At 33.8% G+C, this 26,318-nt stretch overlaps 1 protein-coding gene across 3 annotated transcripts in view; it reads right to left on the reverse strand.

Annotated features, from left to right (window-relative positions):
* Positions 1-609: 609 nt before the first annotated feature.
* The window catches only part of REV3L (REV3 like, DNA directed polymerase zeta catalytic subunit), a 177,894-nt gene continuing 152,185 nt past the window's right edge, over positions 610-26,318 (reverse strand). For all 3 annotated transcript variants that reach the window (XM_081293750.1, XM_081293751.1, XM_081293752.1), the window contains 6 exons: positions 25,272-25,386; positions 19,504-19,641; positions 13,306-13,496; positions 12,469-12,715; positions 10,581-10,790; positions 610-1,728 (listed from right to left, as the gene is read on the reverse strand). In XM_081293750.1, the coding sequence (XP_081149876.1) occupies positions 1,588-1,728; positions 10,581-10,790; positions 12,469-12,715; positions 13,306-13,496; positions 19,504-19,641; positions 25,272-25,386 (1,042 nt within the window). In that variant the 3' untranslated portion in view covers positions 610-1,587. The remainder of the gene's footprint in view (positions 1,729-10,580; positions 10,791-12,468; positions 12,716-13,305; positions 13,497-19,503; positions 19,642-25,271; positions 25,387-26,318) is intronic.

Genomic DNA, 26,318 nt, shown 5'->3' on the forward strand with positions numbered 1-26,318 from the left:
AAATGAGGATTTATTAATGTTTTAACAGGTTTTGAGAGACACATGTTTAAAAGCATGATTTGTATCTCTTTGATTTCATACTTACCATGGAATTCTCAGAAAACGAAATCATACCAGACATTGGACATACACATTGCATTTCTGATGAGTAAGCAAATGAGCAACGTATGTTAAGAACTTTTTTTTTCCTATTGGAAAAAACTGGCATATGTTAGAAATTGGCATTAAAACTCTTAAAAAGTTAATAATGTAGTTTTTGCTTTCCATCAGCAAAGTTCTGGCCTCAAAATTAAATCATTGTGTCCAAATAAAGTAAACCCTGAAGATCTACCAACCAGTACATGCTTTTCTAAAAGGGCAAGTGCTAAATTTTTCCTAGACTGTTCAATCAGGATCTATGAAAGATATTGTCTATGCTTATGTAATCAAAATAGATTCTACTTCATGTGTAACTGAAAAGAACAACAACAAAAAGATTAGATGTCTAGCAAAAAAAAAAAAAAAAAAAAAGAATGAGTTTCATTTACCTCATTAAAATTCAGGAAAGCATAGGGTAATATATGTGACTGATAATTTCATTTATAGCAAGATAAAAACCACACTTCCATATTTCATATTTTATTCAATTTTAATATGGTTTCCATTATTAACTCTTAAAACAATGATTTCCAGTTTAAAAAAACAATGCACTGACCACATAATTCCTTTTTCATTTTATACAGTTATTACAAATATTCTAAATACACATTTTGTGTTCAAGATGGTGGCAAATAAGATTAACTGTACAGTACATAAGAAAAGAAAATATTTTAAGCATATTTAGAAGCAATAGAAATGTCTATACAAAACAAGCAAAAATGGAATAAAATTTTTTATTTTTAAAGTATTGCAACAGGCCCACAGGTTTGTAACAAAAATGTCTTTGCACAGTTCCTCACAATGCCCCATTAATAGCTAAAGCAAGACAGCGGTTTTTAGAAAATGATGTTTCAAAATGCTACACATGGTACTATTGTTTGCACAGTCTGATCAAAATAACAAATCTACTTTGAGTCAAGCAAAACCTAGAGGAAATATACCAAACAACTTCAAAATCATTTGTATAAAATTCATTGCACATTATTTTACTCAGTTGTTTGAAAAGTAAAAAAGTGTATTTACAAAATATTTTTCAGTCAAAATTATAAAGTGAATGGATATCTCTAACACGTCTTGATACAGACAGTTCAAGGAAAACACACAAATGGTTTTTCTTTGAGAGGCTTTCAGTGTTCCTTCCACAGGGAAGTAAACATGATCTACTCAAATGCTTTATAAGATAGTACACATACTGGAGCAAATCCAACACCTGAATTATAAAACAATGTTAAAAAGGTGAAAGAATGAGGAATTTGTACATTGTAAGAAGTGAGCTATTTAGAGATCAACACGTAATTTTTAATTCAGTTAGCATAAAAGTCTTCATAGTCTTCAGATAACAGAAAATGAACATCCTTGACTTGATGGAAGTTGAGAAAGCACCATGCACAACAGTATAGTGGTAAACACTGAACAGAATAGCACCTGGAATTCTGTGATACTGACAATTTAAAACTGGTCTAGTAATTGCCGAAGATATGGTGCCTTGGATAATTCTCTATTTACTCGGGAGAGTTTGAAAAGTACTGGGCAGTTCAGAGAAACACACGGGATATGTCGGTCAAAGGAACTTGTACAGTTCTTGCATATCTGAAAGCATAAGAGAAATACATAAAACAATAGGGAAATTTCTATGTATATTTGTAAATACCAAATTTTTATAATCCCTCCTTTCTGACCCACCACAGATTACTAGCAAATGTAAAACATGTAATACATTACAGAAAGCTTATTAGTTTTTCTCTCTCAGAAGCCTAGCCTACCCTATGGTTGAGACATTTCTACAGGATATTATTTCATAAAAAACAGAACACAAAATTCTCTTATGAATTCATTTAATTCCTGAGATCATGTTTCATTTAATATAATTCTATTATATTAAAAAACATGTAGATTGGCAACATCCAGCAAGATGGCTGACTAGAGGTAGCTGGTGCCCCTTCCTTCTCACAAAGAACAAAAAAACTGTTCAACAGAGTGTTGGACTGCAAACAGTAGAGTATGGTGGGCATGTGGCAGAGATGCAGAAAAACATGGAGACTCAAGATGGCTTATATAAAGAAGGGAACAAAGAACCTTTCATTTACCACCCCATCTCCCTCATAGAGAACAGTATGGACATTCCCAACATGGAGAAAAGATAAAAAGGAGGTGCCCACAGTTCCTGTAGGCCTGGAACCTAGTTTAGAGAGCTTCTAGGGAGTTCACACTACTGAAGAAATCCAGTTCACTTAGGCCCTTCTCATCCAAATTGCTGCTGCACAGGGCAATCTTAAGACCAGACCCACATGTTTCCAGCTGTGGAAAGATTTGGGTGGCCAGTTCCTACAGCTCTGTGCACTCCACTTAAGTTAGAGGTATGGTCCTGTCTGCCTCAGGGAAATAGCTGGGTGACTCACACTTGCCCACAGACTACAGAGCCTGGAACCATCACCAAATCTGCCTGGCCTAGGAGAGCTGCATGCCTACATGTGGATCAGACTCAAAAACCCCTACAGCCTAGGCTCCTGAGATACTTTCAGGCATTACTAATACTGATTATGGCTAAGAAAGCTATATGGAGACTACAAATACCATACCCATCCAGAAGCAAAGTCAACCTAACCTATTGGACTGAGCCTACATCCTAGGGTGTACCTCCAGGAGAAAGTCTTTCACTATTAAACCACTATACAAAATTAGCAGAGTTTCACCAGATATATAAATATCAAGATAGGGACAAAAGAAGTATGAAAAAGCAAGCTAATAAAACACCTCCAAAAGAACACAACAGTTCTCCACTAATAGACCCCAAAGAACAGCAGTAAATCTACAAAATGCCTGAAAAGGAAAAGAAAACTCAGCAGATTGTAAGAGAAAACAGATAATTCAATGAAATTATAAAATAAGTAAATGATGTGAAAGAGATATTTACTAGGGAAAGAGATCATATAAAAGGACCAAACAGAAATAAATCTTGGAGCTGAACTGAAATTAAAAAAAAATACAATCAAGAGCTTCAAAAACAAACAAGAGCAAGCAGAAGAATTTCTTAACTTGAAGATGGATCTTATGAAATAAGTCAGTCAGGGGGATGAGGAGGAGTGGGAGTGGGAAAGGAGGAGGAGGGAAAGGTGGAGGAAGCCTAGGAAACTTACGGAACACAATTAAGCAAACAAATATTTGCATTTTAAGTACTGCAAGACAAGAGATGGAAAAAGGCATTCAGACACTATTTAATAAAGACATAAAAGCTCAAAACTTCCTAAATCTTGGGAGCGTAGAGATCCAGGAAGTTCAAAAGTCCACAAATAGATTTAACCCAAAAGGGTCCTCCCCAAGGCATACTATAGACGAATCATCCAAACTTAGAAACAGAAAATATAAGAGCAGCAAAAAGGATTGAGTCACACATCCTGATTAGACTAAGTAGATTTCTCAGTAGGAACTTTGCATACCAGAAGAGAATGGGATGGTATGTTCCAAGTCCTGAAAGAAAAAACTTTTCCAACTGAGAATACTAGACCCAGCAAAGCTATCCTTCAGAAATGAAGTCTTTCTCAGACAAATAAAAACTGAGAGAATTCATTACCACCAGACCAACCTAACAAGAAGTACTTAAGGAAGTCCTACATCTAGAAGTGAAAAGATAGCGTAAATACATAAAAGTATAGAGCTCACTAGTAAAACAGAAAAGAGAGAAAATAATATCCTCAGTAGATAAAACCACCAAACCACAAAGACAATGAGAGGAAGAAAGGAATAAAGAATATACAGAACAACCCAAAAACAATAAACAAAATGATAAGAATAAGTTCTTACCTATCAATAATAGCCTTGAATGTAAATGAATCGAATGCTCCAATTAAAAGATATAGACTTACTGGATAAAAACAAGACTCAACTATATGTTGCCTAAAAGAAATTGACTTCACTGATAAAGATGCACAGACTGAAAGTGAAGGGATGGAAAAAGATAATTCATACCAATGGGAACAAAGAATGACCATAAGAAATTATACTTATCAGATTAAACAGATATTAAACAAAAAACTATAAAAAGAGGCAATGAAAGTCATTATTAAAGCAATCAAACAGGTATAACAATTACAAATATATATGTAACCAATACTGGAGTATACAAAGGCATAGACTCTAATATAATAATAGTTGCAGACTTTAGTACCCAATTTTCATCAATGGACCAAAAAAAGAAAAATTGTACTTAAACTATACTATATAGACCAAATGCATCTAACAGACATTTAAAGAACATTTCATCCAAGAGCTAAAGAATATATTTATCTCATTGGCACACTGAACATTGTCCAGGAATGATCACATGTCAGGCCACAAAGCAAATCTTGACAAATTGAAAAACCAAAATCATGTATCTTTTCTGATCACAACAGAATACAACTATAAATCAAGAAGAACTTTAGAAATACATGGAAATTAAATAACATATTCCTGAAAAACTTATGGGTCAATTAAGAAATCAAAAGTGAAAGTAAAAAGTTTCTTAAAAATAAAAACACAACATATCAAAACTTAAGGCAAGGGGGAAAAAAAGCTGAAAGCATTTCTTCTAAGATATGGAACAAGACAAGGATGTCCACTTTCACCATTCTTATTCAACATAATACTGTTCATCGTAGAGCAATTAGGGAATGAGATAAGGGCATTGGAAATTGGAAAGATGTCCCTTTTGGTAGATGGCATGATCTTAAATACAAACAAATCTAAAGACTCCATGAAAAAACTGTTAGAACTGATAAATAAATTCAGTAAAGATGCAGGATTTAAAAAAAATCCACAGTATTTCTACATACCAATAATAAACTTGGAAATCAAGATGGTAATTGTATTCACAATAGCTACAAAAATAAAACCAAAATACAAACACTTCCACTCTTCAATAAATTTAAAGAAGTGAAAGATCTCTATAGTAAAAATTATAAAACACTGAAGAAATTAAAGATGACAAAACAAATGAAAAAAAAATCTCATATTCATGTGCTGGAAGAATTGGTTAAAATGCCCATAACTACCTAAAGCAATCTACATATTCAATGTAACCCCCCCCCCAATACCAATGATATTCTTCACAGAAATTGAAAAAACACTCCTAAAAATCACATAGAACCACGAAAGACCCCAAATAGCTAAAGCAATCCTGAGCAAAAAGAAAAAACTGGAGGCATCACAATGCTTGAATACAAAGGTAAAGTAACCAAAAAAGCATGGTACGGGCATAAAAACTGACACACAGACCAATGGGACAGAATAGAGAATCCAGAAATAAATCTATGTACTTACAGCCGACTGATTTTCAACAAAGGTGCCAAGAACATACATTGGAGAATTGATAGTCTCTTCAATAAATGGTGCTGGGAAAACTGGATATCCATATGCAGAATGACTCATGTCTCACCATATACAAAAATCACCTCAAAAATGGATCAAAGACCTAAATGTCAGACCTGAAACTAGGAAACTACTAGAAGAAAACACTTCAAAGACATCAGTATGGGCAATTTTGGGGGGGGGGATAATACTTCAAAAGCATGGGCAACAAAAGCAATAATAGACAAATGTGATTATATCAAACTAAGAAGCTTCTGTACAGCAAAGGAAACAATCAACAGAATGAAGAGACAATCAGTAGAATGGGAGAAAATATTAGCAAACTATCTGACAAGGAATTGAGATCCAGAATACAGAAGGAACTCCAAAACTTAAGAGCAAAACCCACAAATAACCTGATTAAAAGACAGGCAACAGACCTAAATAGACATTTCTCAAATGAAGACATACAAATGGCCAACAGGCATATGAAAAAAAAGATTAACATTATTAACCATCAAGGAAATGCAAATCAAAACCACAGTGAAATATTTCTTTCCCCAATTACAATGGCTATTATTAAAAACAAAAAAATAATGAATCCTGGAGAGGAAGCAGAGAAAGGGGAGTTCTCATACACTCTAGGTGGGAATGTAAATTAATATAGCCACAATGGAAAGTAGTATGGAGGTTCCTTAAAAAACTAGAAAATAAAACTGTCTTATGACCCAGCAATTCCATAACTGGGTATATATCCAAAGGACATGAAATCACTATAGCAAAGAGACACCTACTACCACATTTATTATAGCACTATTTACAATAGCCAAGATATAGAATCAACTGAGGTGCTCATTAACAGATGAATGGAAAAAGAAAATGTATATGTACATGGAATATTATTCAGCCATAAAAAGGAAATCCTGTCATTTGCAGCAATGTGGATGGGATAGGAGAACATCATGTTAAGCAAAATAAACCAGGCACAGAAAGACAAATACTGCGTATTTTCATTAGCATGGAGAAGCTAAAAATGCTGATCGCATAGAAGCAAAGAGTAGAATAGTGGTCATGAGAGGATAGGAAGGGGAGGGGGACAAAGAGGTTGCATAACAGGTATCAAATTATAGTTAGAGGAGGAATCAGTTCTTTAACACATTAGGGTGATGAACAAGTTACCGTGTATCTCAAAGTAGCTAGAGGAGAGGTGTTTGAAAGTTCCCAACATAAAGAAAGGCTGATTTCATCATCACACATTGTATCCATGTGTTGATTATACTGTACTACATAAATATGTACATTATGTGTTAATTAAGAAAAAAATCCACACAATATACTACTCAACTACCAAAGAATGTTTCTTAAGTGAAGTATAAACACCCCCCAAATTGTACAGACTTGTCTTTTATCCATTTTCTTATTTCAGGAGACACTAATATGAAAAAGTCAAATCATGTGAATTTTAAAGTAGTCTAGACCAGTAGTTGTTAGCCCTGGCTAACAATGAACTTAAAAGAACTTAAAAATATTAACTAATTACTGAGCCTCACTCCATAACAACGAATTAGAATCTCTGGGCAAGGAAACCTAAAAAGCCATATTTTTCTAGGCTTTTTGTCATTCTGATATACAATTTTAAGAAAAAAATATATCGTGGTGCAACCTTTTTAAAAAAGAAGCATTATCATGTTTTATATGATGATCAGATTTTATAATATTTAAAGTCTCAAGTTACGTATACTGTTAAAAAGATTATAAAATGTGAAAAATACCAAAAAGGAAAAAGAATACTAGTGGGAACTCTTAAGGGTCAAGAAAATAAAATATACTCAAATAATTAAAAAGAAAAAAGAAACCTAAGCTGGCGGGTGGTATACATCTGTAGTCCTAACTCCTTGGGAGGCTAAGGTAAGAGGATAAATGCCTTGGACTGAGGAGTTCAAGGCCAGCTGGAATACATACCAAGACCCCATTTCAAAAAACAGGGGAATTTAAATAGCAGCAACTCTTTTAGAATGTGTTTTAGGAGAGAAAAATTAAATATGCTATAATGAATTCTCTGATATTTATTAAAGGGGTTCTAATTAGAGATGGCTCACAGAGCAATGAATTTTTGTTTCTTGACCCATTATTTTCTAGTCAACTGATGAGCACATTTTTCTGAATATGCTGGTTGGTGTATGTGATATTAAGTTGTTATTGATATAAACCAACTTCTTAGAAACATGTTTTAGTATGCTCTATGGAGACTGAGTAGGCTATTCTTCTAGGAAGCCTTTCACTGTATTAGATCTCTGCCAAAAAACTCAAGTCTATTCCCTCATATAGAATTTCTATACTATAGTTGTATGTACTATGGCTACACTAAGGTGCCGGCATAAACTGATAAATATTTAAGAACTTTCTGTGTTTGTCTGATAAATAATCCAGGATAGAATTACTCTACTAAATTTAACTTAGTTTCAAGACCCTTTACTGGTTGATTTAAATCCTGAGCATTATAGCTTGATTCAGGCTTATACTTACTTAAAACTTTAAATAACACAACCTGGACATTTATGTTTTAGCTCAGAAGAAGGCACACATTTAAAAAAATATTTCCTTTAATTTTTATCGATTCATTCTTTCTATTATCCTTTGGCCTTATTTTCCCCCTCAAAATCTTTAGAAGCTTAATGCATTTATTTTCATGACTATTATTAAAAATGTTTCAAGGTGGTAATTTTTCTGAGATCTACTATGGCTATCTAGAATCTGATAGGTATGTTTTCATTATATACCCAGTGACTTCAGTAATTGTACTGACTAGAATCACAAAACTAGTGTTTAACAGGAAGTGTTAAAGTTTTCAAGTGGAGAAATCATTTTGATTTCTGAGTTTATAATTAATTGCTAGTTTTATAGCATTGCGTTGATAAAAATGCCATTTCTTTCTTTCTTTTTTTTCCCCTTTTTATGGTGCTGGGGATTGAACCCAGGGTCTTGTGTATGTAAGGCAAGCACTCTACCAACTGAGTTATATCCCCAGCTCCATAAAAAATGCCAGTTCTAATATTTCAACTTTTTGAAGTTTATTTAGTCTTTAAAAAATTTTTAATTGAGATGTACCTCTCTTTTCCCTTTCCTGCCCCCCAACCCCTTGTTTAGTCTTTCCTTACAGACTAAGATATAGTCAACTTAAAAATATTCTATAAAAGTGCTGTATAATTTTGAGTTACAGAGTTCCACATATAATCATAAGGATTGCCTATGTTGTTGTTTAGATCTTCCATAGTTTTGTTTATTTGTGATCACTTGGTTGGTCTTGAACTGAAAAAGATGTTATCAAAATCTATTGTTAATGTTTCTGTTTCTTATTACATATTCCATAATTTCTGATTTATGAAAATTTCTACATATTAATGTGTGAAACTACTGTTTTTAAAAAAACCTAAAGTTTTAATATAGTGTGAAAGATGACAGCATCATTTCTTTAAACTGTATTTTTATAAGAAACAAGAACTAATAGTGAAAGGTAATTGTTCGGTGATTGTCTCTGAGGGCAGAAGATAAAAAGGTCCAGGAAGAGAACACTCAAGAGTGTGACCTCTGTAGAGGTCTGAAGTTCCTGCTCTGTTAGTGCATCACGCTAGGATCCAACAAGGGAATTTTCTGAGTGGGTTGCTGCTATAGGACAGCAGCCTACAAAATAAACAGAAGCTAGGAGTACCTAGTGGCTTCAGTAATTGTATTGACTAGAATCACAAAAACTAGTACAAAATGGTTGAAAGTTGTTTGGTAATAACTGCAGTGATATATTGCTTCTTTAATTAGGCATTAAGCAGAAAATTGTTTATTTGTTCTATAATTATTTTCAGACCACCACCAGGGGCTGGAATCTCACAGTGGCACAGCTAGTTCAACAGTGAGAGAAGGCAGGGCTTCTGTCCCCACTGACTCATTTGCTGTTACTGAAGACAGACACATACATAATTACAGTAAAGCAGAGGAGGTTATGGAAAGAACCTACTGTAGGGAAGGCTTCATCTGGTCTAGGTGTTTAAACTGATTCCTCTCTGATGATTAGCAGGGGATAAGAAAAACATTCCTGGCAGAGGGAAAAGGGTGTTTAAAGGCCAGAAGGTGGAAGAGATTAAGATATATCATCAATCTAAAAAAAGTTCAGTATAAAAGAGGTAGAGGGTAGAGTATGACAGGGAAAATGACAAGAACTGGTGACAGAAGTAGCAGGAAAGGTCAGAATGGAGGAAGACTTATAAATAAAGCTAAAGACTTTTAATTTTACCCAGAGAGGGGGCAATGTGGAGAGGTGAGGGGAAAGAGAAACACAGAAACAAGTTTTGTTTGGATTTTATTTTCAAGAGATATTTTTTGTTTATTTCTGTTAGAATCCCCAAATTTGAAATTTTATTAATTCTCATCTTTGCATTTGGTGGCTTAATCCCAGTTGAATCACTCAGCAGTGTAACATGCAAATTACTCAACCTCTCTGTGTCAGTTTTATTCATCTAGAAGAGTGCTTAGAACAATCTCTGGCATGAAAAACTCAGTTATGTTAATTATTTATTTTAATATAAATGTTCTGTCTGGACTCTCCGAATTATAAACTTTCCAAGTTTATTAACAATTTTCTAAGATTACTGGATTATTATAAGAAAGGCAAGTGTTGATAGAGTAACTGAAACTTTTCTTATTATTGCTTTAATACTATTATGAAAGAAACTGGGTAGATGGCCATTGTAGTTCTAGGCTTTAATAAGCACAATACACTATTCCATCAAGAACAAAAATAAATTATAAAACAAACTAAATCATTCTTTTAAAATATTTTTTTTAGTTGTCAATGGACCTTTATTTTATTTATTTACATGTAGTGCTCAGAACTAAACCCAGTGCGTCACACATGCTAGGCAAGTGTTCTGCCACTGAGCCAGAACCCCAGCCCAACAAACTAATTCATTTTTAATAGTTTAGTTTAGTGATATGAACTAGATTGAGAAGTATATCATTTACTTTTTATTCCAGTTTCATATCTCATACTATAATTCAAGAGTTGATGGTATTTCCCAGAAGAATCAGATTGCTTGGAATTCTGTGTCCAGTGAATAAGGCCATACCTTTACAAGTTGCTCCTGTTGGCGTTCCAGCTCTCGGATTTCTTGGTTGAGGATGACGGCAACGTGCTGAGGTTGGCTCCGACATTTACTACAGATGCCGTGCTGAGTCAGGTCATCACACACAGGACAATGTAAAGTAGTGAAATATTGTGAAATAGTGCCTTTCCGCCCTTCAGGTTCACTTCTAGAAGAGGTGGTGGCTTTCTGGATCTACAATATCATCAGTTCAGAAATAAGTCTGAGCCAGCTTCACAGCAGACCTGCTATTCTCATGCTAATTACAGATATACTCAGGCATTATTTTATTCACTTATTCATTCAACAAATGCTGAGTAGCTACCATATGCCAGGTGCTATCCTGGACACTGGGGTAAGAGAAATTAACAAACCCACACTGTCATGGAGCTTACATCTTTTTTTCCTTTTTTGATACCAGGGATTGAACTCAAGGGGTTTTAACCACTGAGCCACACCCCCAACCCCTTTTTATACTTTACTTTGAGACAGGGTCTCACTAAGTTGTTTAAGTCCTCGCTGAGTTGCTGAATTTGAACTTGAGATATTCCTGCCTCAGCCTCCTGAGCCACTGGGTTTATAGGCGTGTGCCACTGCACCCAGTAGAGCTTACATCTTCATATCAAATACATTGTTTTTTCCACTGGGGAAAAAAATTAGTCTCCAGCCACTCAGTTTTTTTGGTGATATACACAAATGTACAAGATTATAATTATACAGGGCACTGGAGATCATAGAGGACAATGGAAAAGATCCAAATTGAGAGTGGATTTGTTTCATGCTGCACACGGAAACAAACAAAATGGAAGAGTAAAACAACGTGTTGGGCAGTAGGGTCCAAAGCTGAAGCAAAAGTAAACGTGGAGCGTTTCAAATTTAATAAAACACAAGTCACCTAAGAATTCTTCATTTAAAGTTAATACTGGTTTCCGAGGTCTGTTTACAATAAAATAATATCATACCCTTCGCATATTTTCCTGGCATCTTATAAATTACTTTGCATAAATTATCAGATTAGATTCTTACATATGCTATTGATTTCACATTCTTGCTGGTGATAAAATGAAAAACTGTAACAACAACAACAAATCAGTTTCCTGGCTCAGGGCCAGGGGTGTAGCATTATAGATGTAAGTCAGCACAAACTCTCAGAAACACAGATTCAAACTCAGTTTCCTAAGTTATACTTTCCCTTTCCTTTAAAAGTGCTTACTAAGAAGTAAATATAACTTAAATATCAACTTTTTCTCATCAGTTTGCCTAAATACTATCTGCCTTCCATAGTCTGAGATGATAGCAAATGATCAAGTAGATCTGAAGTGAATTCTTACCAACAGATAAAAAAATACTACTGTCCAGGAAAATGTGTCCTAGATTCTTACAGACTCACATATCACTCCTTCATGTTTCTATTGAGTTAACTAAGTCAGAAGAATGAAGCAAAGCTCCTTGTGCTGAGATTCCACTCTACATATTTTACTTTAGTGTAATGCTATTTTAACATTTCTTTCTTCTGGATTATTCAGGACTATGTCTAGATACTATATCCTATACATCTTTTAATATCTATTTTGAATTAATTTTTGTTTTTTATTATTAGTTGGTTTGCTCTGCATTATTTTGTGATTAAATGATTACCACTGAAATTCTTGAGAAATAATTTTTGATACTTCTGTAATTTGGGCAACCTGATAGAAGTTAGGAATGTATTTAATGAGAATTTAAAAAATTTTTCTTTTCGGAAACCAGAAAGGTATGGCATCTTTACCAGGTTAGGATCTGCTTTGCCTCTTAAAGCACATAAATAAAATCTTTAGCTCTACTGAAAATGTGAAGCAAAGTAGTTATAACACATACTATTTAGTAAACTTACTCTTGGTAATTCATGATACCAGCTGAAGACATCAATACCAATAAGTGAGAAGATTCTTGCCAGGGGTGGAAGGATTTGCTTGGTGATATAGTAAATGGCATTCAGTCTGAGAGTTGGATCCTGTAGGACTTCTGCTGGGCGCCTTACCAGTTGGATAAGTGGTACTCCAGGGGTCCCATAAATAATGACATATGGCACTCGCTCCCCAACTCGAGGCTCAGAGCGCCGGTCATAAGTGAGCATTTTTCTATTCAAATTCAAATAAAATACACACTCAAAGACTGTCATATAAGGTATCTGTCTAGCACATTAAGTTAGAATGAAGCAACGAAACCAAGAGAAATCTACAAGATGTACTTTTAAATTATGAGTTACTACTTCTTTGAGAACTTTGCTGTGGATGTATAAAGGGGCTTATTTTGTACATCATTGCTACCTGGAAAATAATATGATTCTAAGAATAAACTATCATAAACCTAACAATGAAAAATTAAGAGAAAATTTAGCTAAACAATTTGATTCCAGAATAATTCTATATAAATGCTTTGATAGATCAATATTAAGGACTGCTTAGTGATTTTCACATGGGAAAAACAAATATATTGGATCACAATTTACTGCATTTAGTTTCCTAAGGAAAGCCCAGAAGAAAAGTTCTTCGGATATTACAAAATGTAAGGGAGCATAGGTGAGGCTTCATGCAGTAAGGTGGAGAAACAACTGTCTGTGCCTATGCCTGTAGATTAGATGTCTATTCATTTACTCTAAGCCTGTGACAACTCCCTCCAGGAATATACTGGCTAGTACCAGGGGCTGTGATACTGTGTCCATCATTACCTTGTAAGTTCAAGGGCTGGCACACAAGCTCCAGGTTTATAAGAAAAACTTCCTCTGTATTCCTTGGCAAAGATAAAATCTTGTATGCTGGCCTTTCCTTCCAGAAGCTTTATACATTGTCGCTGAACATACTGTTTAATTAGACTTATATCTCTTGTTTCAAATAGCAGCTTCAGGGAACGCTCGAGTATCTTAAAATAAAAGAGATATGCATGTGAATATACAATATCCCCCAGAATCTTCATCACTGCTGTTATAATTTCATTATAAAACTACTGGGATAACTGCTGATCTACTTAAATAACTTCACAGTGATTGGATAATCAAAATTATCAGAAATTAGAAAATATTTTGGAAACTTTCTATAGCTTGCTATTTCTAAAAACAGAATATAATATAGTTTGAGAAAAATCATGTTGGAATGATATCCAGAAGAAAAACTGGCTATGTGATGAGGATTTAAATTTTTCTTAAATAGAGAACTCTAGGTATAAGAAACTGAACATGATCTTATATATAAATTTTTATTTCTTACAGATAGGACAAAAATAAATTTAAATATCACCAAGCAGTCAATTAAGAATCAGCCTTTTCTGTGGATACCAAATAATTATGAAGGGGTCTTAATCAAGATCACTCTAGAACATTTTGGCAATTGAAGGTTGTACTCTACATAGGCACATAAGGGCAGAAGAGAAATCTATTCCAACATATGCAAAAAACCCAACATAGGGACACAGATATATGAAAAAACAAGGTAACAAGGCATCTCCTAAAGTTCACAGTTAACCAGCAACTGACATCCCAAATATTGAAGTGGATGAAGTGTCAGATAAAAAATCCAGAAAAAAAGAATAACTAAAAATAATCAATGAATTCCAAGAGAACACAGAAAAATAACTGAGTGAACTGAGGAAGTAAGTACGGGATTATGCATGAGAAATTCAAGAAGGATATAGAAATATTCAAAAAGTCACAAACAGAAACCTTGAAATTGAAATACACAGTAAATCAAATAAAATGTTCAGGTGAAAGTCTCAGTAGACCAAGCTGAAGACAGAATCTCAGAGCTAGAAGTCAAAGTGGCCATCCTTGAACTTTCAGACAGCATTAAGGAAAGAAGTATGTATCCAAGAACCCTGGACAACATTCAGAGACCAAATTTAAGAATCACTGGAACTGAGGAGGGTTGTGAGATGCAGGTAAATGGAATGGATAACGTCTTCAGGCAAATAATAACAGAAAAATTTCCAAACCTTGAGAATGACATGGACATACATACACAGGAGGTATGCAGAACCCCAAATAGATAAAATCAAGAAAGACCTTCTCCATGACACACTATAATTAAAATGCATTAATACAAAGCAAGGATAGAATTTTAAAAGCCTAAAGAGAAAATATGACCTAAAGGTCATATTTAAAGGTAAGTCATTCAGAATCATTTCTGATTTCTCAGTACAAACTCTAAATGCCAGAAGGGCTTAGAATGATGTTTCAAGTCCCGAAAGAAAACAGTTGTCAACCATGACTGCTATTTCCAGCAAAGCTCTACTTCAAAATAAAAAAGGAAACAAAACCTTCTAAGATAAGTAGAAACTAAAACAATTTATAACTGCTAAATTGGCACTATTGAACTTATTTAAATACTCCACAAAGCAATACAAAAAAATATGATTCGTTACATCTTATCAAATCATAATGGAATGAATTTAGAAATCAACATGACACAAAACCCTACAGAAACTATATAAACACAGGGAGAATGAACAATATACTTTTGAATAATGAATGGGTGATAGAAGAAATCAGGAGAGGAATTAAATAATTCCTCTCAAATGAGAATAGTGATACAACACACAAAAACTTCTGGGACATTATGAAGGCTGTTCTAGGAGGGAAGCTTATAGCTATGAGTGCTTACATAAAAAAATCAGAAAGATCCCAAATAAACAACCTACTGATACATCTCAAAGTCCTTGAAAAGAACAACTAATTCCAAAACCAGATGAAAGAAGGAAAAATTAAGATCAGAGCTGAAATCAATGAAATTGAGAATAAAAACAATATAAAGGATGGATGATACAAAGAGCTGGTTCTTTGAAAAGACAAGTGCTTAGCCAAACTAACCAAAAGAAATAAATAGAACAATTTAATAAAATTAATAGTCATTTCCTTTATGCAACAAGTAATGAACGTGAGATGAAAATGGAGAAATCATCACAGATATTACAGAAATCCAGCAGATCATAGGGACTATTTAGAAAACTTATATTCCAATAAATTTGGAAAACCTTGAGGAAATGAATACATTTCTAGGCATAATCTGCCAAACTGAATCAAGAGGACATAGAAAACCTAAGCGGATCAATAACTGCAATGAGGTAGAAGCAGTAATAAAAAACCTTCCAAGAAAGAACCAGGACCAGATGGATACTCAGCTGTATTCTACCAGACCTTTAGGGAACAACTAATGCCAATACTCCTTGAATGATTCCATGAAATAAAAAGGGATGGAACACTTCCAAATCAATAATATGAAGCCAGCATCACCTTTGTACCAAAACCAGATAAGGAAATGTCAAGGAAGGGAAATTACAGACCAATATCCCTGATGAACTTAGATGTATAAATACTTAGTAAGATATTCACAAGTTGTATTTAACCACATATTAAGAAGATTGTAAAAGTAGGTTTTATTCCAGAGATGTAAAGAAGGTTTAATACACACAAAGCAATAAACGTAATACACACAAAACATAAATAGAATTAAGGACAAAATCACTTAGTCATCTCAATAGATGCAGAGAAGGCCTTTGACCAAACTCAGTGATAAAAACACTGAAGAAACTAGGGATAGAAGGACAAAATCACTTAGTCATCTCACCTAGATGCAGAGAAGGCCTTTGACCAAACTCAGTGATAAAAACACTGAAGAAACTAGGGATAGAAGGAACCAATCTCAACATGATAAAAGTCATATGTGAAAAACCCAAAGCCAACCCTGTAGTAAGTAGGGAAAAACTGAAAACATTTTCTTTAAAAAAATCGAAAAAATTTTCTTTAAAATCCACTCTCACCATTCCTGTGTAATATAGTACTAGAATTCTAGCCAGAGCTATTAAGTAAGAGAAAGAAATGAAAGGGATAAAAATTAAAAAGGAAGAAGCAAAAATATCACCGTTGGCAGATTATATGATCTTTACCTAGAAGATCAAAAACTCCACCAGAAGACTTCTAGAGCTAATAGAAGCAGGTTACTACTTTAACAAACTAGCAGGTTTCAAAATCAACATTCAACATGCATATATACCAATGATAAATCTGCAGAGAAAGAAATCAGAAGAACAATTCCATTCACAATAGCCTCAAAAAAAAAAAAAACCCACAAAAAAGAAAAACAAACAAACCTAAGAGTAAACCTAGAAGGTGAAAGACCTCTACCATGAAAATCATAGGACATTGAAGAAAGAAATTTAAAAAGACCCCAGAAGATGCAAGACCTCCTATGTTCATGGATAAACAGAATTAAATGCCATACTACCAAAAGCAATTCACAGATTCAATGCAATCCCCATCAAAATACAAATGACATTCTTCAAAGAATTAGAAAACACAGTCCTGAAATTCATTTATAGGAATACAAGCAATATAGCTAAAATAGCCAAAGCAATTCCAAGCCAAAGAAGCAATGCTGGAGGCATCACAATACCTGACTTCAAATTATACTACAAAGCTATAGTAACAAAAACTGCATGGTACTGGCATAAAAACATACATAGACGAATGGTGCATAATAAAAGATACACAGAAAATTACACATGTACAGTAATCTGATCCTTGATAAAGGTGCTAAAAACATAAACTGGAGAAAAGACAGCCTTTTAAACAAACGGTGATGGGAAAACTGGTTATTCAAATGCAGAAAAATGAGACTAGACCCTTCTCTCTCACCCTGCACAAAAATCAACTCAAAATGGATCAAACACCTAGGAATTAGAACAGAAACTATGCAAGTCCTAGAAGAAAATGGAGGATTTAACACTCCAGCATAGAGGCACAGGCAACAACTTTCTCAATAGGAGCCCTAAAGCTCAGGAAAAAAATGCGAAGAGTTAATAAATGAGATGGCATCAAATTAAAATGCTTCCATGCTGAGCAAAGGAATCAATTAGGAATGGGAAAAGAAAACCCACATAATAGTAGAAAATCTTTGTTAGGCTACTCTTCTGATAGAGGATTAATATTTAAAATATATAAAGAACTCACAGAATTTACATCGAAAACCAACTAACTCAATTAATAAATGGGCAAATGAATTAATCAGACACTTCTCAAAAACAGAAACACAAATGGCCAATAAATACATGAAAAAATCTTCAACATCTTTAGCAATTAAGGATTTTATCTCACACCAGTCAGAATGGCAGTCACAAAGAATACAAACAATAATAAATGCTGGAGAAGATGTGGAGAAAAAGAAACACTTTTACACTATTTGTGGAAATGTACATTAGTACAACCACTATGGAAATCAAAATGGAGGTTTCTCAAAAGACTAAGCATACAGCCACTGTATGACCCAGCTATACCACTCTTTGGTATACATCTTGAAAAATTATAAAGTCATCATACTACAGTGATACATGCATACTCATGCTCACAGCTGCAAAATTCACAATGGCCAAACTATGGAACCAGCCTAGATGTCAAATCAATGGATAAACAAATAAAGTAAATCTCTCTCTCTCTCTCTCTCTCTCTCTCTCTCTCTCTCTCTCTCTCACACACACACACACACACACACACAATGGAACTGTATGCAGCCATACAGAAAAATGAAATTGTGTCATTTTCAGGAAAACTAACAGAACTTAAGGTTATTATGTTAAGCAAAATAAGCCAAACTCAAAAGGTCAAGGGTGATATGTTCTCTCGCATATGTGGGAACTAGAGAGGAAAAATGAAAAGCGTTTGGATCTCTTGAAAATCAGTGGGAGATCAATCAGTAGGAGATGGACCAGAGTGTAAAAGGTCTGAGGAGGGAGGGGGAACATGGTGAGGGGGATACTGGCCCAATTATATTGTTATATTATGTTCATGTACAAATATACAACAAAAAATCTCATCATTATGTACAATTATAATGCATCAATAAAAATATGGAAAGAGAAAAACAGCCTTTTGTCTTTTTATAGTATTGATAAGTAACTGTGACAGAGTTTTCTTTGTTGGAAATATTTCTGTGAGGAAATGGCCATCATGTAATGGATTTATGTAGTAGATTGAATCTAAGTTAATTCTGGGTGAAAATTATATATTTTATTCTGAATCCCAGAAACTATATGTATTTACATAATAAGCTTGTTAATTTAGCTTAAGTACAACTCTGCGGACAGGGAAAGAGTTATCTGATGGCATCTCTTACAGAAATTACTGTATAGTAATATCCCAAATTCACATAATATTATATATGGCATTTAATGTTCTCATTAAATCAGTATAGAGGGAGGAATTCCCATCTGTGCTACTTATTTTTGGTTTGCTAAAGGAGTCTAAGTAAAGAAAAAAATACTATGGTGAAAATTATTATAGTAGAGAAATTTAGGTAATTTTTAGACAATTGTCTTATTGTCTTAAATTGTCTTATTTTGTAATTGATAACTAAAGTAAATGAAATTTCAGTTAAACTGGAATAGACTGTGTTAGTTATGAAATTTATGGTAGTTTCTCTTCTTCATCCCACTCCCTACCTTTTGGGAGCTATTATATGACTATACATCCTACTATCATGTCTAAGTTATAGACAAGAACTCTTTACCAGTTCATGTTGTGTTGCCTTTTTCTTTTTTTTTTCTCTTTTTGAGATGGGGTCTTGCTATGTTGCCCAGACTAGACTTAAACTCGTGGGCTCACGATTGATTGTCCCACTTCAGACTCTTGAGTAGCTAAAACTATAGGCACAATACCACTGTACCCGATTCACATTTTATTTTTCAACAATTTTGATAAAACATAAAATATGGAAGACACACACACACAATTACAAAGAAAATCTAAAAATTCACATAATATCCTCCTATAGAGTTATATATTGTTATGTAGGATATAGTTCCTTCACCTCAATGTGTGCTTAAGTATACTTATATTTTCATCAGAGTCTTTAGCCATTTAGTTTTTTACACAGATAGAACTTACCTTAGAAACAGCAGGGCAAGAATCTCTTCTAACTGTTTCTATTCCTTTTGCATCAAATACTGGGTCCTTTTGATCCAGTGTTTCATACATGTAACCTACATACCTCTTTTTTGTTTGTAAAACACAGGGCAAATATACCTATAATGAAATTAAGAAAATGTCTCTCAGTAACCATTTTTTCCCATCATTAACTTTCATTTTTATGTCTTTCTGTTCTCTCTTCTCAAATATAATTAATAAAAAATTCAAAATATGACTTGGGATACAATGAATTCATATACCAAAACCTAAATAAGAAAGCACACAAAATGAATTATCTTTACTTCTTTACCACTCACTACTCTTCTGACACTACCAATTCTGCTCCTACCTCAATTAATACTGCTTTATCAAAAGTAATAAATTATGGGGGCTGAGATTGTGGCTCAGTGGTAGAATGCTGGCCTAGCATGCGTGAGGCACTGGGTTCAATCCTCAGCACCACATAAAATAAAATAAAGGTATTGGATCCACCTATAACTAAAAAATAAATATTAAAAAAGTTATCAATCATATTTTCAACAATTTAAAAATTAATTTACATCTACATATGGCACAAATTTTAAAAAGTTATGAGAATAGGGCTGGGAATGTGGCTCAAGTGGTAGCACGCTCGCCTGGCATGCGTGGGGTGCTGGGTTCGATCCTCAGCACCACATAAAAGTGAAAATAAAGATGTTGTGTTCACCAAAAACTAAAAAATAAATATTTAAAAATTCTCTCTAAAAAAAAAAAAGTTATGAGAATATACAGTGAGAAGCCTCTTAGCTTCCACTTCTTCCCTAGATTAGTTTCCTATTGGCATTCTATTATTGGTTTCCTGTGTATCCTTACAGAGATAGTTTGAGCGAATGTTATACAGATATGCTCTTCTTCTCCATACAATGGTAGCTTACTATATACACCATTCTTCATCATGCTTACTTATTTTGGAGCGCATTCCATCCTAGTATAGAAAGCTCATTTTGTTTTTTGTAGTTACAAAGCAGTCTACTGTATGGGTTACCATAATTTATGTACCCAGTAACCTTCTATAAGTCATTTAGGATGTGTTTTCTTTTGGGGTGGTGGTGTTGGGAATTGAACCCAAGGCTGTGCATACTAGACAGGTATTCCACCACTGAGCTACATTCTCAGCCCATTTAGGATGTTTTCAATCTTTAGAAATTATAAATAGTATTCTAATAAACTACCTTGCATGAATTAACCTGTCAGATAAATTCCTTCAAGTAGAATTCTAGGATCAGTGGTGTATTCCTTTTTATTTTTTTTTAAGAATTTAGTTTTTTTTAAATTAAAAAAAATTTTTTTTAGTTGTTGTAAGTTCTTTATTTATTTTACGTGGTGCTGAGAATCGAACCCAGTGCCTCACACATGCCAGGCAAGTACGCTACCCATGAGCCACAACCCCAGCCCTAGTTTTATTTTTTTTAAAGAATTTAGTTCTTTCTCTTGTACCCAACCTTCCCCCCACCTTTTAAAAATATTTAAATATTTCTCAAAATTTTGAGACAGGATCTTACTATATTAACCAGGCTGGTCTTGAACACTTGGGTTCCACTGATGCTCCTGATTATCTGGGACTACAAGTATATACTACTATGTCCACCATATCTGCTTTTTTTAATTGACAAAGATTTTATATAGTTATCATTTTATATATTTATATTTTAAGTATGTATACACTGTGGAATGTCCAAGATTTATCGATAATCACATTAATTGTAAATGATCCAACTATCCAAATTAAATTAAAAGGCAGAAATGATCAGACTAAATTAAACAGTAAGAGTCTACTATAAACTATTAGAAATCTGCTTTAGGGCTGGGATTGTGGCTCAGCAGTAGAGCACTCTCCTAACACGGGAGAGACTCGGGTTCGATCCTCAGCACCATATAGAAATAAAGGCATTGTGTTGTGTCCATCTACATCTAAAAAATAAATATTTAAAAAAAAGTTAAAAAAAAGAAATCCACTTTAAACATAAGACATTAACGCTAATCAAAAGAAAGCCATGGTAACTACATTAATATTAGAAATATTCCTTCAAGATAAAAGTATCAATCAAGATGATACATAATCCTCAATGTGCATGCACCTAATACAGAAACCTTGAAATAGATGACATCAAAACTGATAGAACTAAAAGAACAAACAGGCAAATAATCCATGACTATAGTGGAGACTTTAGCCCCTCTTAGTAACTGAAAGAAAATCAGTGAGAATATAGAAAGCTTTAAAATATTATGACTTATGTTCTTTGACTAAAACATAATTAAATTAAATAATCACAAAAAGACTTCTGGAAAAAATTCCTAATAACTGGAATTTAACTCATTTCTAAGTAATAATTTATAGTTCATTATCACTGAAGCAAATGAATAATGACAACAAAGATATTAAAATTTGTAGCTAAAGCAAGGTTTTAGAGGGAAATATCTTTCAAAACTTATCAAGAAAAGAAATATAAACTAAACCCATAGAAAGTGGAAGAAGGGAAGAAAAAAACAGAGTGTAAATTGATGAAATAGTTCTTCAAAAAGTTCAATAGATGAATAAACCTTTAGCTAGAATGAACAGTAAAAAAAAATTACCAATATCATAAAAGAAAGCATCATTAAAGATCTTACAGATATTAAAATATTAAAAAATTCATGTCAATATATTTGACAACTTAAAAGAAATGGTCAATTCCTTGATAACTGACATGAGAAGAAAATATGACTAATGTAGTATGTATTAAAGATGTTTAATTTATAATTAAAAACCTTTCTCCAAATAAAAATTCTGACTTCCAGATGACTTCACTGGTGAATTTCATCAACCATTTAAGGAAGAAATAATTATATATCAATCTTATACTTTTTTTCTTTTAGAAACTAGAAGAGGGAACACTTTTAACTCATTTAATGAGGGTAGGCTTTTCTTGTCCTAAAACCAGACAAAGATAAAATAAGAAAATAAAACTACAGATCAGTATATAACATGAAGAAATAAACAATTCTTAACAAATGTTAAGTGGTTTTGTTGTTAAATTTAGGTCTATGATCTATTTCAGGTAAACATTTGTGTATTCTTCAGGGAAGATGTGAATCTTCTTTGAATCTCTTGGCACAGTTCTTGCTTCATAGTAAGTAAATGACATATATATTGTTGTGTCCATCTACATCTAAGCTCAGGGGTGCCTAATCACCTAACCACATCCCCAGTTCTTTTTTAATTTATGTTTTTAAATTTGAGACAAGGTTTCACAAAGTCACCTTTGATTCTTTTCTCCCTGTTTCCACATCTGCCCTCCTAAATCAATTACTTCTAAGTATTGCCCATACTCTTTCTCAGTATTTCTTGAATTATCCTCTTTTTATTTTCCCTATTGTTGTTTCACTGATTCAGGCTATAGGCATTTCAGTTTTGGGATTCTCTTCTTCCCAATCCATCTGATATACCACTGTGAGGCCAACCCTAATCAAATAGCTCTGATCATGTCATTCTCTTGTTTGATAATTGCTGTAGTTTAAATGTGTCCCCTCAGTGGACAAAATTAAGATGTTGCAAATGTGATGGTTTTCTGAGGTGGGTCCTTTGAGAAGTAACCACATCATGGGGACTCCTTCTGTCATGATGGGATTAGGTGCCCTTACAGATGAGCTTGATAGGCAGAGGTTGCCCCTTTTTTGGCCTTCTGCCTTCCACCATATAAGGATGTTGCAAAAAGGCCTTTACCAATTACCAGATGCTGGTCCCTTGATCTTAAACATCCCAGCCTTCAGAGCTGTGAGAAACAAATTTCTGTTCTTTATAAATTACTCAGTGTGTGGTTATTATGTTATGGCAACAAAAGTAGACTAAGATAATAACCTCTATTAAAGAAAATTTAAACACTACAGTTTGGCATTCAAGATATTTTATAAGATTCTGGTCTCTATTTCATTTTTCCAAATTCAACTCCTGCTACTCTGTATTTTCCTTATTATATTTTTCAACCCCATAACTTTCTACCTGTCATTTTCTTCTGTATAGAATGATTGCAGTCCCATGTTGCCTACTGAAATTCTAAACCTTTTTAAAAAATATATATATATTTTTTAGTTGTAGGTGGACACATACCTTTATTTTTAATGTGGTGCTGAGGATCAAACTGAGTGCCTCACACATGCTAGGCAAGTGCTTGACTATGAGCCACAACCTTAGCCCCCAAAACTTCTTTATTTGTGTGTGATGCTAGGGATTGAACCCAAGGCCTTGCATAATATGCTAGGCAAACACTGAACTATTGAACCAAATCTCCAAGTCCTAATCATTTTTCAAAGTTCTACATTATCCCCATATGGAGAGTCTTCCGATCAAGATCAGGAAGACATAATTCTTTCTTTATTGTGGGTGTTCTTTTTATTTTCCTTTAGTACTGGGGATTGAGCTCAGGGGTGCCTTATCACCCAACCACATCCCCAGTTCTTTTTTAATTTATGTTTTAAAATTTGAGACAAGGTTTCACTAAGTTGTTGAGGTTGGCCTCGAACTTGCAATTCTCCTATCTCAGCCTCCCAAATCTCAGAGATTACAGGTGTGTGCCAAAATGCTCAGTTTTGTGTTCTTATATGACTTAGATTGATTACTTCTATGAAAATTTTGTTAGTTGATAAGAGATTACACCTATATATATGTATATAAAGATTATAAAGGTATATACAAAGATTACAAATTATATATACAAAAAAGACTTTATAAAAATATATATATATACACACACATATTCTTTTTTCTCATTTACTGGCTCTAAGGTGGAGGGTTGTATGTTATAATTCTTTGTATTTGACACAAAAATACTAAGGCTAAATATGTTTCATATAGAAAGAACTAAATACATATCTAAAGGATAGTGAAAAGAATCAAAAGTCCCTGTGGCACACTATATTTTGCAAAGAGAATATCTTCCATACCACATGGTCTTCTTATGATGTTGTCATTCTTCCTATTTTTTTTTTAAAGAGTGAGAGGAGAGAGAGAGAGAGAGAGAGAGAGAGAGAGAGAGAGAGAGAGAGAGAGAGAATTTTTTTTAATATTTATTTTTTAGTTCTCGGCGGACACAACATCTTTGTTGGTATGTGGTGCCGAGGATCGAACCCGGCCGCACGCATGCCAGGCGAGCGCGCTACCGCTTGAGCCACATCCCCAGCCCTCATTCTTCCTATTAATAGAAGGGGTTCCTTACGTCTAGAGAGGCTTGTGACATAGTGTGATTGTGAGACTGTGTTGTAAAAAGCAAAACAGTTTTGGTCTACTTCTCTTTGGGATGTTCACTCCTAGAACCCAGCCATAACACTGTCAGGAAGAACAAGCAGGTCTGGGAAAAGGTCATGAGAAGTTAGTTAAGCTCATGTCCCTACCTGTAGCTGGCATCAACAACCAGACATGAGGATAGGCAAACTTCAGATGATTTCAGCCCTTAGCTGTTGACTGGATTATCCTCAGATATTGGTTAAGTTATATTTAGCCTTTAATTCTTCACAGCTGAGAGGACCTATACATGGTGGAGTGGAGGTAAGCCAACCGTGCTGAACCTTTTCTGAATTTCTGAGTCATAAAATCTGTGAGGTTATTTTACACCATTAAGTTTGAGGTGCCCTGTTTTATAATAATAGTAACCAACACAATGTATTAAAAACTCAGAAGTCTTTAGAAGATACGTAAATTTTATATGTGATTATTAGAATTATATTCCTCTTACCTTTTCAAACTTCAGTTTCACTGGTTTAGGATTGGTAGCAGTTACAGCTTCGGCAATTTCTTGACCAATCTTAAAAGACTGTTCCTTTGTGGCTCCTTTCAGTAGCACAAACATACTAAGGAAATTAAAAATGTAATAGGTAATGAGGAAGTCATTGTGACAAAAATTTTATCAAGAATAACTTTCCTGGTTAATACTGTCTAAACCAAAGAAAACATCCCTGCCCCTTTACTCTTTCTTACTAAATTGATTTCTATCTAAGCTTTCCTGTTTTATCATACTTTCCTGGTGTTTCATGGTGTACCTTGTTACAGAGCTTTAAGATACAAGTATTTCTTTCTAACTTAGCTCCATAGAAAATAGCTCAGATATCACAGCTGCTAAGAAGTTCCTGAATCAAACAGTGGAAAATTTGGGCTGGGGAGGTAGTTCACTGTTAAAGAGAGCTTGCCTAGTACATGTGTGAGTCCCTCGGTTCAATCCTTAATAATGCATTAAAACAAAACAAAGCTAAACAAAAAACCAAAACACACATATGCACAAGGACAAGGAAAATTTACTTGTGAGATAGCAGGAAATTTCCTTCTATTATTATCCAATTAAAAAGACACACATATATCTTGTAATCTATGTTCGCCAAAGAGTAGTTACAACCTAAAGGCACCAAGAACAAAACAGCCATCTGTAATTCTACCATTTGGAAAAAAGGGACTATAAACATTTTGTGTTTATCTGTAAATTTTTTTCTTATATGTTGTCACAGATCATATAGTCTGATAACCTTCTCCTTACATTTAATGATATATTGTGAATATTTTCCATGTCACTTAGTTCTTTAACATTATTTTAATAGTAGCACTGTATTTATACAACAATTAATCAAACTCCTACCACTGAAAATTCAGGTTGTTGTTTATTTATTTATGCTAAAATTTCATATAAAAACTACTTCATACACCTGTGATTATATTCTTAGAACAAATTTTCAGAAGTGAAATTTCTGGGCAAATAATGTATACTGAAAAATATTTTTTAAAAAATAGTATG

This window comes from Spermophilus citellus (genome assembly GCF_964194105.1).
Source record: "Spermophilus citellus genome assembly, chromosome: 5".
Lineage (NCBI taxonomy): Eukaryota > Metazoa > Chordata > Mammalia > Rodentia > Sciuridae > Spermophilus > Spermophilus citellus.